The 19,339-nt window shown below is 44.2% G+C and overlaps 1 protein-coding gene across 2 annotated transcripts in view; it reads right to left on the bottom strand.

The window, feature by feature from the left end:
* Positions 1–19,339, bottom strand: part of cers1 (ceramide synthase 1) — a 48,664-nt gene that overhangs the window by 11,584 nt on the left and 17,741 nt on the right. For both annotated transcript variants that reach the window (XM_073068419.1, XM_073068418.1), the window contains exons 2-3: positions 18,961–19,120; positions 615–795 (exon numbers count right to left, since the gene is read on the bottom strand). In XM_073068419.1, coding sequence (XP_072924520.1) covers positions 615–795; positions 18,961–19,120 — 341 coding nt within the window. The remainder of the gene's footprint in view (positions 1–614; positions 796–18,960; positions 19,121–19,339) is intronic.

Raw genomic sequence — 19,339 nt, 5'->3', positions numbered from 1 at the left:
TGACCAGGTTGAGTTTATTTGTGTATCTGAATATTTGTTTAGAGGTTTAGCACAGCAAAAGGCTCTTCTGAGCCAATGAGCCCAACCTGCCCAATTACACCCGTTTGCCCAATTAACTTATTAACCTCACCGGTGTTGCAATAACATCATGCTAACTACTGTGACACCCTTTCAGGTAGAGGAATGAGGCTGCTATACTCCTGTCTACTTTTGGCCATTAGCAACTTACCAGGTTCCTTTGTCCACTGGCCAAAACCGGTTCTCCCTAACTAGCATAAAAAACACTGAAGCGTCATTCACTCATGATGAGTGGAACAATTTTTAAGGAGATAACAATATTCACATCATGAAGAAATGAAGTCTTCCAATCACATTCTATTATATAGTGATGCACTCTTAACATTTTTTACAGCTGATACCTCTCCAGAATTGCCCTGGAATATCTAGGAAATAATTAATTCTTTGGTAATCACTGGTAGAAAAATAATATTTTTGCATTGAGAGTCTTTTCTATTTCCCTTCATATTAAAAGAAATTGGGGGTTGATCAGATGCAGAAAGTCACTAGATGAAGCCTCACAGATTTGGCAACCCAACACACGCATCTATACTTACCTGAAGGCATAGGAGAAGGCAATAAGAGCCAGTGTTATCATATGATGGATCAGCATCACGACAGAGTCCTTTCTCCAGGCATCCATATAAATTGTGGCATAGATGGCGTGTCCATAGAAACTACACTGGACCAGGTAAGCGATTGCTATGTCCTTTGGGACATCATTTGATGCTCTCCAGTCTGAAAATTAAGACAATGGTAACTCCTTTGATTCATACCAGGCACACTCCGTTTCTCACTAAGGCACCAAACTCATTTAATAATACTTGGTTCACTGTGATGATACCAGGGCTCATGAAGGTGGGCAGTGTATGGGATGAGCAGCAATACAAAATTTTCCAATTCCCCAGGTTAAATTATAATGACTGCAGAATAAGCAAGTGAAGCACGGGAGAAGCTGCCTACATCAGCTCCTTTGGAAATACTGTCCCCACGTGAAATGTTGGAGGAACTCAATGGATCACAGGTGGCAAGTGTGGAAAGGAATAAACAGGAAACATTTTGGGCCAAGACCCTTCATCAGGACTGGAGAGAGTATGAAGCTTCTTCCCCCTTTCTGTCCAGTCCTGATTTTTCCATTAAGATGGTGGCACTATGGTCGCAGTGGCTTCTATGGGGCCAACAAAAAGTGCTACTGTCCTATTTAAATGCATTTTTAATGATCGCAAGACCCTGCTGTGTATTAAGAACCTAAAGTACTGCAGGCTTACACCATCAGCGAGTTGCTCGCTGACAGAGATAATAAAGGAGTTACACAATGTGCTGCTGCCTGAGTCGATGAAGCCTTACAGTCAAATCTATGCGTGGCCATCTCGGTCACTTTTCTTGTGATCGCAAGACTCTTTTGGATGTTGCTAATGTGGAATGCCGCAAGTTCAACTCACTGATTAATTGGTTGAGAGCGGGGCAGATGGCAGAGGAGCTGCATGGGCTCTGTCATAGCAAGGATTAGGCCTCAAGCCATGGTGTCGCCTGGGAGAGGCATCCAAGCTGGTGTGCTCCACCGGGAGCGGCATGGCACAGCATCCGGACTGGAGCCAGTGCTGCCCTCTAGTGTTTGCTTGGCAGAAGAAAAGCTCTATTTTGGTCAACTGGGGATTTCAATGGACTGAAGGGCCTGGACTATATATATATTTTGCGTGGTTGTATTTTACTGATATTCTATAAGTGCTTGTTATCTTGCAAATGCGAGGACAAGCCTCAAGCCACAGTGTCACCTGAGTGAGGAATCGGTCCTGGTATGCTCCACTGGGGGTGATGTGGCATGGCATCCAGGCTGCAGTCGATGCTGCCCCCCAGTGTTTGCTTGCAGAAGATTAGCTTTGTTGTGGTTGACTGTAGATTTTATTGCGTGATTGTGAACATTATTTGTGCCTGTTATCTTGTATGTGCTGTGTGTGTTTTGTGCTGTGTGTGACTGTTGGTACTGTGTTTTGCATCTTGATCCCAGAACAATGCTGTTTTGTTTGGACATACTCATTAGTATTTATGCATGGTTGAATGGCAATTAAACATGAATTGAATTGAACTGAAGGTTCTGGGCCCAAAATGTTGACTGCTTTTTCCTTTCCATAGATGCTGCCTAACCTGCTGAGTTCCTCCAGTGTGTGTTAGCCTAGACATCCAGCATCCACAGACTCTCTTATTTTAATAATTTCTCTCTCATGAACCTCTTTAAGGATACGTACAATTGCCTTTTGAAAGTTCCTGTTAATCTGATTCTGTTATCATTTCAGATCATGCAATTATCTTAGCAACAGATTTCAGCAATACTATGCATGAAGTCATTTCTCCTCAGTCTTCATGCCGATTTTTCCACATCATTGTTAATGTGCTCAGTAGTGTTAGGGTTAATGTTAGGGTTAATTCGAGACCGCCATTACAGGTCAGGAGTGGCTCACGTAATAGTAGGAGGCCGGAATGCGAGGGAGGGGGGAGCGAAACTGGGGACCCCGCTACACCGAAACTACTAGTGTCACGCGATTCAGTAAACAAAAGAAACAGGTAACTCGTGAGCATATGGCTGCGGGCCAATAAGATGGACACAAGTGCCCGATATTACCTAATATGTAGCGGGGGGTTGTGCTGGGGGGAAAAGGGATATAAATAAGAGCAGATTGTAAGGGGAGGTCGGAACGCGCCTTCTCCAGCGACTCCGTCGATTCGCTGTGCCAGTTACGGATTCTGCAATAAACCCAAGTTTTGTAATATTCCGGTGTTGGTTGTCTCTCTTCCTAAACGAACACAGGGCAGAATTTCAAGCCCAACAGTAGTGAAAGGAAACAATGTATCCTTCCCTTTTATCAGAATTGCCCTTGGTTTTGATCTTCTCTATTAAATCTCTCCTCAAACTTCTCTGATCAAAGACTAGCATTTCCATTCATTCCACAAGATAGACATCCCCCACTCCTGGTAAGCCCCATGCCCAGTTCTCAAAGTTCAAAGTAAAATTTATTATCAGAGCACATCCATGTCACCAGATTCTTTTTCCTGGGGGGCATACTTAGCAAATCAGTAGAACAGTAACTGTAAACAGGATCAATGAAAACAATCCGTTCAAACGCAAATATAAATAAATAACAATGAGTAACAAGTATGAGATAACAAGATAAAGAGTCCTTAAAGTGAGAGCATTGGTTGTGGGAACACCAGAAATAGAATGAGTGTAGTTATGCCCTTTGTTCAAGAGCCTGATAGTTGAGGGCAAGTCCTGAGGCACTTGTACCTTTTACCTAATGGCAGCGGTGAGAAAAGAGCACGGCCTGGGTGGTGAGGATCTTTGATGATGGGTGCTGCTTTTCTACGGCAATGTTTTTTTTTATTGTGCTCAATGGTCAGGAGGGCTTTATCCATGATGGGCTGAGTCCAGTACCTTTTGTAGGATTTTTCGTTCAAAGACAGTGGTGTTCCCATACCAGGCCGTAATGCCAGTCAGCATTAGTAATGCTGAAGTTTGCCGAGGATTTTGATAACATGCCGAAACTCTGCAGACCCCTGAGGAAGTAGAGGCACTGTTGTGATTTCTTTGCAATTACATTTATATGATGGGTCCAGGACAGATCCTTTCAGATAGTGACACCCAGGAATTTAAAGTTACTGACCCTCTCCACCTCTGATCCACTGATTAGTACTGGCTCACAGACCTCTGGTTTCCCTCTCCTGAAGTCTACAATCAGTTCTTTGGTCTTGATGGCATTGTGTGAGAAGTTGTTATTACACCACTCAGCCAAATTCACTTCACTGGGGTTAACATCAGTCTACATATACACAATGCAAAAACGTACAGGAACGTCACTGATGGGAAGATGCACCACTGAAGTGCATCTGGTACATCACTGGTGATTAAAAATCGCTGATTTTTAAAGAGGTGATTCCAATTTCAACCACTGTCATGTTGCATTCTGAACCTGCTACAAATGGGAAAAGGAGCCATCAGCATCTGGATAAGTTAAAGGGTTGTCACAACTGGAGAAAATGAGAAAAGCAAGTCCTGAAAAAGGGTCTCAGTCCGAAACGTTGATACATCCACTCTCCCATGGACGCAGTCTGACCTGCTGAGTTCCTCCAGCATTTGGAGTGTGTTGCTTTGGATTTCTATCATCTGCAGATTTTCTCATGTTTGAGAAAAATTATATTTTACATAGGATCAAAGCCAAGGCTAAAGTTGGCCATCGTGGTTATGGTTGAGATGGAGGATGGGAGAAGTTGGGGAAGGGGTGCTGCATTGAAGATGGGCTGAGAGCACCTGGATGACAACTTCACCTCATAACAATCCCCTAAGAGAACAGAGATCATCAAATCGTTATCAATTGCGGTGGGAGACAGTGCCAATGCCACATACACATGGATGAACACACAAAAATATGGCAGCAAGCCTACGTGAATAACCAAAGACAACCAGAAGCAGAGAGACATGGTCCTCTGCACCTGTGATATCACTGTTGACCAACAAGTCTTGACATTCTTCTTCCGTTCTCCAATTCCAACTCAATTTATACTCCGCCTCCACCTTGCTCGTTATTTCATTTTTTTCTCTGTAATACTTCATCTTGCTACACCCTTATCAGTTTATCTTACATTTCATCAAGTTAATTGTTTCTCCTTTGTTTCTACAACTCCTCTAGATCAAGGAAGAGTGAGGGGAGACATATATCAAGGGCCAGTTCTTTTGCCATGGGCATCCCTTTCCCTGTGCGACCTGTAGGCTGATTCAGATATTCCTCTCTCCCTGCCGCCTTTGTGGTTCATTGGTCATAACCTCAGGGCAGCCCACTAGAAGTGACAACCAATGGAGTTCCATAGAATTAAAGTCACTATCAAAAGTCATAGGTTTGGACCTACAACCTGGTTCATTTACGGCAATCTTTGGGATTACTCCAAAGGAAGCAGGAAATGTTCCTGCTTCCGCTCAATGCATGATAGCTTTTTCAACTTTATTGGCTAGGAGAGTTATTTTGTTGTATTGGAATGATCCCGATCCACCTACTGCTTTTTTCTGGCTCTCCTCTATCATGTCCGATTGTTTCCGATGTTGGGGAAGTCCAGAATGAGGGGTCACAGTTTAAGGATAAAGGGGAAGCCTTTTAGGACTGAGATGAGGAAAAACTTCTTCACACAGAGAGTGGTGAATCTGTGGAATTCTCTGCCACAGGAAACAGTTGAGGCCAGTTCATTAGCTATATTTAAGAGGAAGTTAGATATGGCCCTTGTGGCTAAAGGGATCGGGGGTATGGAGAGAAAGCAGGTACAGGGTTCTGAGTTGGATGATCAGCCATGATCATACTGAATGGCGGTGCAGGCTCGAAGGGCCGAATGGCCTACTCCTGCACCTATTTTCTATGTTTCTATGTCGTGTTTAAGTTTGGAGAAAATTAGAAGTCGGATGTTTGATACATCTTTTAAATTTGAGCAAACCTGGTGACCTTTCATTCAATATTTTCATATGATCCAACTTTTTTTTTAAACTTTTTTAGGTAATCTTTTTATCCTCTCCGCGAAGTTTTAGATTTGACCAGAAGAATTTTTCCTTTTTTTTAATATATCCTCAAAATGGACTGTCCAGTCCCCCTTTTTTTGTTTTAGGTTAGTTTACTGTTTTTTTCCCTTCTCAATAATAGAAATTTTGAGTCTTTTTTTCAATGAATTGTTAAGAGGAGTTGTGATTCTTTTTTTATATTAGCTCAATATTATACATGATTTTGACAGTGTCTATTCTTTTTGTACTTTTATTGAAATATGTATTTGAGATAACTTCTCCTCTGACTTGTATCTATCCTTTTTTTTTAATCAATAAAAAAAGATTGAAAATGAATTAAAGTCACTGCTGTCTAAAAGGAAACACAGCCCTCACTGGGAGCTCAATGTTACCCCGTCCGTGTAAGGCAGAGCCAGGTGCAGTTAACAGTACAGTTAAAATCAATTTACCCAGAATACCATTTCTTTAAAGGTCTGAAACAAAAAGGAAAGAAAGTACAGCAACTTTGCACAAACTAAGCAGGAACTCGCAGTGAGTGGAGAACAATGACACACAAACTATCAGCTTCACTTTAATCTCAGCCACCAGCAGCAGTTAGCAGGCTTGACTGATCCAATTACGGCCTGGCTATCACTATATGCAATTCATCAGCAGCACATTTCACCGTATTATCCCACCAATGTTTTAATGCCCAGATTACGATTGAGGGACGGCTTGTGCAATGCTCGTTCCCAGTAGATGGGGGGCTGGAAGTAGGAGTTACTGAGTCAGAATCTGGTCATTTAGTGCTTTACTCGGGGGAAGGCTGTGAATCCATAAACCTTTATATCTCAGAGAGTTATGCTCTGTAACTAAGTACATTCAAGACCGAGCCTGAATCATGTTTGTAGAGATGAAGCAACGGGTCAGCTATGATCTAATTAAAAAGCAGAAGAGGCTTGAAGAGGCCACGGGATGTAGGAGATTTGATAGAGGTATATAAAACTATGAGTGATATAGACAGGGTGAATGCAATCAGACTTTTTTACCCACTGAGATAGGGTGAGAATAGAGGTCATGGGTTAAAGGTGAGATGTCTAAAGGAACATTTCTACACTCAAAGGGTGTTCAGAGTGTGGAATGAGCTGCCAGCACAAACGGCGGATGTGGGTTCGATTTCAACATTTAAGAGAATTTTGCATGGGCACACGGATGGGAAGGGTATGGAGGGCTATGATCCGGGTGCAGGTTGATGGGACGAGGCAGAATAATAGTTTGGCATGGACTAGCTGGGTCGAAGGGCCTTTTTCTGTGCTACGTAACACAAGTGCACTGCTATCTAGTGGAGTCTGTTTCAAAACAAAGCAGTGGAAGTGGGCAACCCACTCGATAGACTCTGTGCAGCTCCTGACACGGAATCCTGTCACTGTACAGAGAAGGATCCCAGTGAAGCAGCGTCTGAAGAACCCTCCAGTTCAAAAGCCTGGATTTCTGCACTTGATTTAAATGCTTTAAGTACAATCATTTAAATCCTGAGCAACAAATTGCAAAATATTTTGGCACAGTACATTGTTCTGTTTTATCTCATCAAGAATGCATTTTCTTCATGAACTTCTAAGGCATTTCATAATCTTCTTTTAAGTAACTTTTTTTAAAGGGATGAGGAATTTCTTTAGCAGAGGGTGGTGAATCTATGGAATTCATCACCACAGACACCTCTGGAGGCCACGTCATTTGGTTATTTTAATGCAGAGGTTGATAAGTTCTTGATTAGTATGGGTGTCGAAGATTACGGGGAGAAGAAAGGAGAATGGGTTTGAGACATTATATATCAGTCATGATAAAATGGTGGAGCAGATTCAATTGCCTGAATGGCCTAATTCTTCTCCCATGTCTTCTGGTCTAATGTGACTGAATATATCAGGAGAAAATGTTCCTACTGACTGGAGAGTCCAGGAGACTCGGGCATATGATAATAGCCAAAAGAAGTAACAGGGAAATTAAAAGAATTATTTTATTAAACCACAGTCAGTTAAAACAATCAGGAATGTGCTGTTGAAAGTTGGAATCTGACCAAACTCTACATAATCCTTCAAAACTGGCTGAACCAGCAACATTTTCAGGGATTGGGGTGAAGTGCAGGGAAGTAGGTTTAAATGAGCTCTCTCAGAGAGATGGGGAATGCACTAATAGGTACTTGTTCTCATTGGATATGCATTAATATCCTCTATCTGTTGTGTATGATATGATAACGTCAGAACTCTCAACCACATCCCTCAACTCTCTCCAGGTTTGATTCATTTTTAGGATGTGAGCAGTACAGGCAAAGCCATTGCTTAACGGTGAATATGAACTCATTTGTGAGTCTCCTCTGGACTCGCTATCAAGGACTACTACCTTAGCATTCTTTATTTATTATTTGTATTTTCATATATTTGCACAGTTTGTTTTCTTTTGCACATTGTCAGTCTTAGTGCGCAGTTTTCACTAATTCTGTTGTATTTCTTTGCGCTACTGTGAACGCCTGCAAGAAAAGGAATCTCAGGGTATATGTACTTTGGTAATAAATCTACCTTCAACTTTGAACTCAAAATTGCCCTTGGGGAGGAAGCATTGAGTTGGATCTGTTGGTGCCATGCTGTGATGATGGGAATTCTTGGATTTAGCCCCAGTGATGATGAAACAACAATGACATATTAGGGCTTAGGGCTGTGTGAAACTTATTCCAATCAGAGAAGCAAGCAATCACCGGTACTTAATTCCTCTTCTGTACTGAGTTAACTGTCCTAACCAGCTCCTTTCCGATTCAGCTTCCCATCAGAGGAAATTATCCTGCGTTCTCTCAGCAAACCCACCTCCCTAAAATGGGGCCCCTCTGACACAAGCGTCTCCATTTTTCAGATAAGGAACTGATGGGTGTCCTCCCTATTCAAATCCATCAGCCTACCTCAGTACAATGAATCACTACATCTGTTGGGAGTCCCTCAGTTGGAAAAAACTGACAACAGAACCCTGAAGGGTTGACAGACTACAGCAAGTGACACAAGGGTGCAGTTATGGTCCAAGTGCAAAGGACCATAAATCTACACTTAAGTAGATGAACAGTTCACAGACATTTATTAAGAACTCTGAAGAATTAAAGGAAAATTAGTAAATGCTAGGCCAACAGGGCCATTAGCAAAAACTCTCAATCTGAAATCTAATGCCAACACTATGGGTAGGAAGCAGTGACTTTTCATACTAAACGATGGCGCTCCTTTACAGCAGCAATCAAAACAGTGGTCTTCTTTCCCACAAAATGTTGGAGGAACCCAGCAGGCCAGGCTGCATCTAGGAAAAGAGTACAGTCAACGTTTTGGCCCAAAATGTCAACTGTACTCTTTTCCTAGATGCTGCCTGGCCTCCTAAGTCCTCCCAGTATTTTGCGTGTGTTGCTCGGATTCCAGCATCTGCAGATTTTCTCTTGTTTGTGATTAATGTTCTTTCCCAGATGGGGATAGAGATAAGCAGGAAGCATAGACTTTGCTGTGCTTTTGGTTGAGTCTCAATGAGAGAGAATTAGAGGAAGGGAGTTAAACACCACCACAATAAGAACATGAGAAATAGGAGCAGGAGTAGGCTATCTGGCCCATGTGCCATTCAATAAGATCATGACTGATCTGGCCATGGACTCACCTACCTACCTTTTCCCCATAACCCTTAATTCCCCTACTATGCAAAAATATATCCAACCTTGACTTAAATATTTTTACTGAGGCAGCCTCCACTGCTTCATTGGGCAGAGAATTCCACAGATTCACCACTCTTTGGGAAGAGCAGTTCCTCCTCATCTCCATCCTAAATCTACTCCCCTGAATCTTAAGGTTATGTCCCCTGTTCTAGTCTCACCTACCAGTGGAAACAACTTTCCTGCCTCTATCTTATCTATCCCTTTCATAATTTTATATGTTTCTATAAGATCCCCCCTCATTCTTCTGATTTCCAGCGAGTACAGCGAAACACTAATTGGCTGGAACCTGCAAACTCACGAGAGTGATTGCCGGACCCGTTCAGCGGCTCGCCTGCGAGGGCATGCCGATACCGTAGCAGAGTCTGTGGTTGTGAGAAGGCCCCCTTCCCCAGGCGCAGCTCCCGAAGCACCAGAGACCTGTGCCTTCCGGAAGTCCTGGATGAGAGACTTGTCTGGGATGTCATGACTGGAACCCAAGAACGTTAGTCAGGACCATACCCCTCCAATCCACAAGATACTGGACCCTGCCCCGCACCTGGCGAGAAGCCTGGAGGCGCCGCACAGGACAAACCAGTGATCCTTCCACCAAGCGGGGAGGAGGGGAGGAGGTGATTGAGCGGTGGGGGGGGGATAGGTCACCAGTTTGAGCTGCGAAGCACGGAAAACTGGGTAGATCTTCGTTGATGATGGTAGACGCAATCTATATGAGACTTTGTCGATAGCCTTCTCCACCATGAATGGTCCCGTGTAGCGTGGGGCCAACTTACAGCTATCAACTTTTAAGGGGAAATCCCCAGATGTCAGTCAGATTTTCTCCCCCGGCTTGAGAGACAGAGCTGATCAGCTTGCCGGGCATGTGGTTTCTCGGTAAAAGAAGCCCTGGTCCATCTCCACGTGTGTTTGTATGACTGGATAAACTGTTCTGCAGCGGGAACTCCCACATCAGTCTTCTGGTCAGGAAAGAGCAGTGGCTGGAACCCTTTCTGGCATTCAAAGGGAGACATACCGGTAAAGGATGACTAGAGGTTACTTTGGGTAATCTCTGCCCAAACCAACTGGGAGCTCCAGGATGAGGGGTTGGAAGAGGAAAGGCAGTGCAGGATTGTCTCCAGCTCCGGATCCACTTCTCAGTCTGGCCATTAGATTTGGGTGGAAACCAGATAAGAGGCTGGCTTTGGCTCCCACAAGAGAACAGAAGATCTTGAATTGTGGTCCTCAATCCGACACCATGTTCTGAGGGAAGCCATGTAGCCTGAACATGTGCTGAACCATGAGGGTGGAGGTCTCACAAGTCAACAGGAGCTTAGGGAGAGCAATGATATGGGCAGCTTTGGAGAACCAGTCCACAACCACCTGAATAGTAGTGTTTTCATCAGATGGGGCAGACCAGTGATGAAATTCACTGAGAGCTGGGACCAGTGATGGTGAGGCGTAGGCAGAGATGAAATTGTGGATGTCCTGGGACATTGATGGCCACCAAAATTGTCATTTGATAAATTCCAGGGTCCATTGAATTCCGGATGGCTATCCAGACGGGAGGAGTAACCCCATTCCAACTTTCTGGGGTATATTGTAGCAGGGACAAATAGCCAGTTGGGAGGTCACCCTCCTGGCCCTCACCTCCACCTCTATTCCCCAAATTACTGGAGCAGCAGTGCACGAGCGAGGAAGGATGGGCTCTGGGTTGATGGTCTTCAGACACATAAAGCTGCAGGGGAGAGCACTGGCCATCGTAATCTTGCCTCCGGGACAGTAGGTGACGGTGAAGTTGAACCAGGTGAAGAAGACAGTCCAGTGGGCTTGACAGGGTGTGAATCTCTAAGCATCCTGAACGTACGTCTTTCTGATCTGTCCATACCAAAAAAAAGGTTGCCCTGCTCCCTCCAGCCAGTGTTGTTATGCTTCCAGGCCTCCTTGACAGCTAGAAGCTCTTAGTTCCTGACATCATAGATACATTCAGCCGGAGTCAAACAACTGGGAAGAAAGGCACAGAGGCGCGGAAGAGCACAGAGAGTACAGCTACAATGCTGACATCCGATATATCTACCTCGATGATGAATAGCTGGGATGGGTCAGGGTGCCGTAGGACTGGGACAGTGGTGAAGTGTCACTTTAGTCGTGAGAAAGCTTTGCTTGGTTCACCTGTCCAATGGGATGTTGCAGAGATCTTCTTAGTGAGTGCATTCATGGGAACTGTGATGGGATTGAAGTTTCTGATGAGAATGATATGTCCAGGAGCACATCACTGACCAGGGCCTGAAAAACAGCAGGGGCGTTGGCCGGATCAAATGGCATCACGAGGTACTCATAGTGACCAGGGGAGGTGTTGAATGAACCAGGCTGTAAGCATTACGCAGATCTGTCTTGGAGAATACAGTTGCCCCTTGGAGATGTTCAAACACAGAGGCAAGCAGGGGAAGAGGGTAGTGGTTCTTCACTCTGATGTTAAAGGTACCAATAAAATCAATTCAGGGAAGGAGCTTGCCATCATTCTTGCTTACAAAATCAAGAAAATGCCTCTACTGGCAAGGCTGATAGAACGATAAATCCTAAGACTAATGCCTCCTTGATATACTCTTCCGTTGCCAGTGTTTCTGGATGACAGAGGGAAAAGAGCCAGCCCTGGAGAGGACGAGTACTGGGTGCTATCGTATGGCTGGTGTGGAGGCCATGAGGTGGCTTTCTTCTTCCTGAAGACCTCAAGAAGGGCAACAATACTCAACCAGAACATTAGAAAGGTCCACACTAGCAGTTGGCACCGGAGGGGACAGACTGACAGGGGGCTTGAGCCGGAACAAAAATGGTAGACAGACATGCCAGTTCCCACTCTTGCAGCATCTATAGGGACCAACCGATCCATGGGTTACGGCGATAAAACCAGGGAAGGCCAAGCACCAGTGGGACAAGAGAGAATGAGAGCTGTTCCCCATGTTTGCCTCCTAGCACAAGTTGGAGGGATACTGTGGAAAGGTGGATCTTGCCAGCGCCCAGAGTCCGACCATCCAGAGTCTTGATATCGATATTCTCTCTCAGTTGTTGAGCCAGAACTTTCCATCTCTGAGCCAAAGATTTATTCATGAGGTTCCTGGCTGCCTCGGAACAAGTAAGTGCCTGAAGCCCATGTGTCTGGGATGGCCATGACAAGGAGGCTGGGAGCATCGTGCAATTAGGGGAGGATTTGGCAGCGAGAATCGACCTGTCAGAATGCCCTTTCCTACTGACAGGTATCCTCTTTTACTGGGCGCTTGGGACACACTGCCTGGAAGTGTCCTGGATCACCACATTAGAGGCAGGAACCTATCCTCCTGCACCAATCCAATTCCTCCTGAGGTAGATGCCTGCATGGGCATCTCTGGACTGGGTGACGAGAGAGAGGGTGAAGACAGACAGTAATCCAAATAGTAGGAAGCTTCGGATATTCCTACCCTGCACCACTCAATTGCCCAGTTGCCAATTCAAATCACCAGGGCATCCAGACTGTCTAGCTCATCGTGCAGTGCGATTTCATGTTGAACCTCTGTGCTCAGCCTACACTGGAAAGCAAGATGAGGGATCTCTTGTTCCACCCCATTTCAACCACAAGTGTGCAGAACTTTACTACACAGTCCCTCACTGTCCCTTTCCCGTGGTGCAGGAGTCGTTGGGCTGCCTCCTGACCCCATACAGGAAGATCAGACACTCTCTTGAATACGAACACGAATTGTTGCAAGGATTGGGCCGGGGGAACGTTGTTCTTGTGGAGTGTTGAACAGGCTGAGTGTGGGTCCGCCTAGATTCACGTGTACACCAGTGTACAAGCAGCATCACTGAACAAACCTGGCAGGGCATGGAAGATCAGCTTACACCGGGCAATAAAATTCCTGCAGCCCTCTGAGTCATCAGAGTATCTGTCAGGTGGAGGAATACTCAGTTCTGGTCCAGACGCTATTACAAGAGTTGGGGCATTAGTGTCTGAGGTTGCTGAGGCTTTTGAAGAGGAGGATATGGGAGATGCTGCAAATGGGACTGACATGACTAAAGACTGCTGAATTGCGGTAGCAAGAGTGGTGATGGTTGTCACCTGATTCTGGCTGTTGGCAGTAAGCTGCTGCACCATGGCTGTGAGAGCAGTAATCGCTGACACCTGATTACGGCTGTCTACGCTGAGTTGCTGACTGTCACTGTCAGGGTAGAAACCTGTTCTTCCAGCGAGTCCTGGGTTTGCCGCTCTGAAAGTAGCTGTCGTGCTGTCTGAGAAATTTCGACCAATTCAGCTTCTACTGATTTTAGTTTTTCCTCTACGAACTTCAGTCCAGACTGGGCCCTTTGCACTGCTACTGTCACTTCCCCCAATATAGCTTTAACTGACTGTAGCTTCTCTCTATCTGGCCAATGAAAGCCAGGGCCAAGGTCAGCTGTTCTCTCTCTGCTGGGTCCATTTTCTTGTTGGTCGAGACTTGCTGACACAAGTGTGCGGTTATGGCCCAAGTGCGAAGGGACAGACACTGAAGCAGATGAACAGTTCATAGGCTTTTAATAAGAACTGTGCAGAATTAAGAGAAAAACAATAACCACTAACAAAAACTCTCAAACTGAAAACTAACGCAAACACTAAATACATACTGCTCCTTTACTGTGTCAATTGAAATGGCAGTCTTCTTTTCTGGACAACGACAAAGATACGCAGTAAGCATAGACATTGCTGTGCTTTTTGGTCAAGACTGGAACGAGAGGAAGGAAGTTAAATACCATCAAAGTGAAGCACTAATTGGCCAGAACGTGCATACTCAGGAGTGTGATTGTTGAACATGTTTCATGGCCCCTCTGTGATTGTATGCAGATGCAGCAGAGCCCATAGTTATAACAGCGAGTTCACTAACTGTGGCTTTGACAGGAGGAAGCAAGATATTGACACTGCATGATCCTTGTGGGGCCTTTACAATTTAAAGGGACATTGATCTTTGACTAAACACACAAACCAGAGGTAATCTGCAGTACGATTTTTATTCCATGTCTCACAAATGAAAGAAATAGTTGCCTTTCATGACCTCAGGAACAGCCAAAAGGACTTGGGGTTAAATGAATACATTGGAAGCTTAGCTACTGTTGCATGTTTGAAACGCTGCATACAATTTAGTCGCAGCAAGCTCCCCATGCAATAATCCCTTGGTTTTCTGTTTTAATGATGCTGCCAGAGATAGAAATTGTGGCCAGAACACTAGGGAGAACTTCTACCAAAAAATTACCCCCGGATCTATTGCACCCATCCCAAAGTGCAGATAGGATCTTAGTTTAATATCTTACCCTTGATACAATTCCAAAATCATAACACTGCCTCAGAGGTACGCTGGGATGTGTAGGGAGGGTACCATACAGCAAGTTCCTCATGTGAGAGAAAGTGATGGTTATGTTCAAGTGGCCTCATTTTAGGGATGTGGAGTTGCAGAGAGAACGCTGGACAATTTGTTGACTTTGTTTTCAATGTAACCAGTTGGGAAGCGTCTGATCTGGGAGCACTCTGGAGGGAATCAATAAATTAAATGTGTCCTGAGAGTACAATAAATTATTCCCGTATTGGGGAAGGGTTGACTGCAGGGTGATATGAGGTGTGTGCTCTGGAGTAGGGTTTGAGGGAAGCTGAGGTTTACAGCTTTTATTTAGTTACTTTACAGACAGTATCTTTAAAGATTCATAATTAGGATCTGAGCTTCAATGGGAAATATGCTGTTTATTGCTGAATCCTGAAGCCTTTGGAAAACAGAGGGGAATCTCAAACTTCAAATAAATTTATCATCAAGATATTATCACCATATTTATTATCCCAATACACAACCCTGAGATTAATTTTCTTGCGGGCATTCACAGTCAAATACTAAAGAAACACAGGAGAATCAATAAAAACTACAAAGATGGATAAATAACCAATGTGCAAAAGAAGTCAAACTATGCAAATAAAAAGAAAATGATAAATAAGTAAGTAAGTAAATAACTAGTGTTTTTTTATTAGGATATGCAATGTACAGTCCATAGATCGTGGAATCAGTTCAGTGTTGAGGTGAGTGAATCCATGAACCCTGTGTTCAAGGTTCTCCAGCTATCCTGGGGGTTTGGCATGGTTGCAACATGTTTCCAGGTCACAATCTTGTGCGACGTGCAAGGGCTGGCATTCCTGTCTGCTGTATGCCCATCTGTTAGATGGGTGGAGGTCAACAGCAAGTGATGGTGGAACAGATTGGTCCGGATTTGTCCTGTAGCTATTTGCGGAAATGAAAAAAAAATGGGGCCTTCTGTCTTCAGGGCGGAGTCACACTCCCATCTCTTACTTTCCTCTGCTTTCCCTCAAAACTATTTAAGGAAACGGACAAGTAGGTCTTCAGTCTTCAGGGTGGAGTAACACTCCCATCTCTCGCTTTCCTCTGCTTTCCCTGAAGACTATTTAAGGAAACGAACAAATGGGTCTTCAGTCTTCAGAGAGGAGTAACACCGTCTCGTTTGGCTGTATTCATGAGTATTCGTGTATGGATGAATGATGACTAAACTTGAATTGAATTGGATTGAATGTCTGTGAAATCTTTTCCCATCTTTTGCTTTCCTCTGCTTACTCTGAAGACTTGCTTCTTCAGTTAAATCACCCCAGACTAGTTAGTGAGCAGGTCAGAATATTAAACAAAACAGACATGGGACCTGAGCACTGGAAGCAGCTATGGTGTTCTCTGTCAATCCTTGCAGAAGATATTTCAGTGGCATATTTAAAACTCTGTTTGCCAGCAAGTTACACACAGATCCATGGAAATCCAGGAGACTCAGTGCTGTGCAGATTGTTACCAATAATAACCAAAATTAAATTCACTGCAACAGCTTTCTGAGAGATATAGAAATATCTGTAGCTAGCAGCTGGCAGTTTTAACAAAGAACTGCAGTGATTCATTAAAAGAGCCAGTTCCTAGTGAGCTCAGGGACTAGGGAAGGATTAGGAGAGACATGTTATAAGAACGAATGCCAAGAAACATTTTTTTCTAAACATTACCCTTCATATCACTTTGATATCCCAAAGAGTTTAAACATCATGAACAATGAATTATATTTTGATTCTGGGGTTCACTCTGTGGATTCATGGTAGCTCTGTGTGTGAAGATCTCACACAAGGCAATGAAATAAATGCCAAATTAATCTGACCTTTCTTTTGCTAGAGTTCTCTTTTTTAATGGGAGGGTTGCTGGCCAGGAGGGAGAGCTCAAGGCCGCTGCCAGGCAAACAACTTCTTCCTCAATGACAACAAGACAAAGGAGATGGTTATCGACTCATGCACCCCCCCCCCCCCACCTTTACATTGACGGGATAGCAGTGGAAGCTGTGAGCATGTCAAACTCCTGGGAGTGCTCATTTTGCACAATCTTTCACGGTCGCAGAATACATTATACACAATCAGGGAAGATCACCAGTGCCCCTACTTTCTGAGGTGGCTAAACAAAGCTGGACTGTGCATATCTATACTCCAGTCCTTCTACAGATGCACAGTAGGGAGCATCCTAACATGCTGCATCACTGCACGGTACGGAAACTGCACTGCAGCAGACAGAGGGGCTCTACAACGGGTAGTCAAAACTCCCCAATGCATCGCTGGCACCAGGTTACCCGCCATCAAGAAAGGTGCTGGGAAAGGGCTAGTAACGTCATGAAGGATCCCACCCATCTTTCTCATGAACTGCTTGCCCCACTCCCATCGGGGAGGAGGCTACATAGCAACCACTCAAAAACAGAAACTTTCCCCAAGCAATAAGGCTGATCAATACCTCCACCCACTAACCCACCCCTCCACACACCCCAGCACCACCATTCTTTCTGTGAGTCACCTTATGTACAGACACTGCTCTACAATCATACAATTACTTAGACATACAGTCAATTTATATAACCTATCTTATATAACCTCGCCTCACTATAGGAAGGACGTGGAAGCATTGGACAGGGTGTAGAGGAGATTTACCAGGATGCTGCCTGGTTTAGAGAGTATGCATTATGATCAGAGATTAAGGGAGCTAGGGCTTTACTCTGTGGAGAGAAGGAGGATGAGAGGAGACATTATAGAGATGTACAAGGTATTAAGAGGAATAGATAGAGTGGACAGCCAGCGCCTCTTCCCCAGGGCACCACTGCTCAATACAAGAGTACGTGGCTTTAAAGTAATGGGAGGGAAGTTCAAGGGGGATATTAGAGGAAGGTTTTTCACTCAGAGAGTGGTTGGTGTGTGGAATGCACTGCCTGAGTCAGTGGTGGAGGCAGATACACTAGTGAAGTTTAAGAGACTACTAGACAGGTATATGGAGGAATTTAAGGTGGGGGGTTATATGGGAGGCAGGGTTTAAGGGTCAGCACAACAATGTGGGTCAAAGGGCCTGTAATGTGCTGTACTATTCTAAGTTCTATCTTATGTATTTATAATTATTGTGTATTTTTATTATTGTGTTCTTTATCTTTTTGTGTTATTTTTGTGCTGCCTTGGATCCAGAGTAACAATCTTTTTGTTCTTTACACTTGTGTACTGGAAATGGCACTGAACAATCTTGAATGATTCAAATTCCTGACCTTCATTCAGTTCTTTAATAAGGCAGCCATGGTCTAGTATCTCATCTGAATCTTTGGATCTTTTGTGTTGACCTGCGGTGTCTGTTTGGACCCCACAACCTTCTGGCGCAGAGGTAGGTGTTCTATCAACTGAGTGAGCAAGTTATCAATAAATTTGTGTGCTCGCTATAGATTTAACCTTACAACCAGTGTCTTCCCCATTACGTGTGATCCTTTACAACCTGTAACAAACGTCACATTTAGATAACACTACAAATGTAATAAAAGAGGACAAGATGGTTCCCAGAAGCATTATGAAAGGGAAAATGACACCCAACTACAAAACATTGTATTGGAACCATTGTCAAAGAGGTAGTCTTTCTGAGCACCTTAAAGAGGGATGGGAGAATTTGCAAGGGAATTCTAGAGCTTAATAGTCTGCACCAAAGGCACAACAGTGAAAGACTATAAGACACAGGAGCTGAATTTGGCTCATCATGTCTGCTCCACCATTCCATATGGCTGATTTATTATCCCTCTCAACCCCATTCTCATGCCTTCTCTCTAAATCCTTTCATATGCTTACTAATCAAGAAACTATCAAGCTCCACTTTAAATATACCCTATGACTTGGCCTCCAAATCTGTGCAAACAAATTCCAGTTTCCCCATCCTCTAGCTAAAGAAATTTCTTTTCACCTCTTGTGTATTCTGAGGCCGTGCCCTCTGATCCCCGACTCTCCCATATCAGAAACACCCTCTCCGTGTCCACTCTATCTAGGCCTTTCGAAGCAAAGTGTGCATGATGTCATATCAGGAGGAGTGTCGAGGCATGAGGGATGGAGGAGTCATTTCTTCATACCTCTCATTCCCGGTCCTTTGGTTATTTCCACTGTTTTATTTTATATTGTTGGGTCAGAAAAAGAGAGAGAGCTTCACCCCAGACTGTCTAGACTACACAAACCATAGTAAGCTCTGACATTGGATTCCCAATCATTCCACTCCACAACACCAAGATTACAGTGCAGAATACGTTAAAATAATCAGAACGTAATCAATCTTCCTAGACAAGGACTATAACTCATTGCAAATGCTGAGTGAAACCATTTGATGCATACCATAAAAGACGGATGGTGGGTCATGGAAGAAGGGATAGTCCGTGAGGAAGAGCAGGTAGGTGCTGTAGGACCAGGAGGCAGTGTAGAAAATCAGCTTCCAAGCACTTTCCGGCATCTTGGCCGCATCCTTGGGCTGTAGGTCACACCAGTGAGCTAGTGGCTGCAAGAGATGGTGAGAAAGAGAATTAGAGCAACTGTCATCATTCTACGCCAAAACCAGAGCCCTGCTTTCAGACACTGGATTTAAAAGGCTTGGATTTCTACAGCACCCTCCACATCCTTTTCTGGATATAAAGCACCTGGTAGCCTTTAAAGTGTTTTGGAAGTGTGGCCAAAGAATCACAAAACAAGATCTCACAGGCAGTGATACAGTTATGAC

Source organism: Hemitrygon akajei, chromosome 16 (genome assembly GCF_048418815.1).
Source record: "Hemitrygon akajei chromosome 16, sHemAka1.3, whole genome shotgun sequence".
Classification (NCBI taxonomy): Eukaryota; Metazoa; Chordata; class Chondrichthyes; order Myliobatiformes; family Dasyatidae; genus Hemitrygon; species Hemitrygon akajei.
This window is presented reverse-complemented; position numbering and strand designations above follow the sequence as displayed.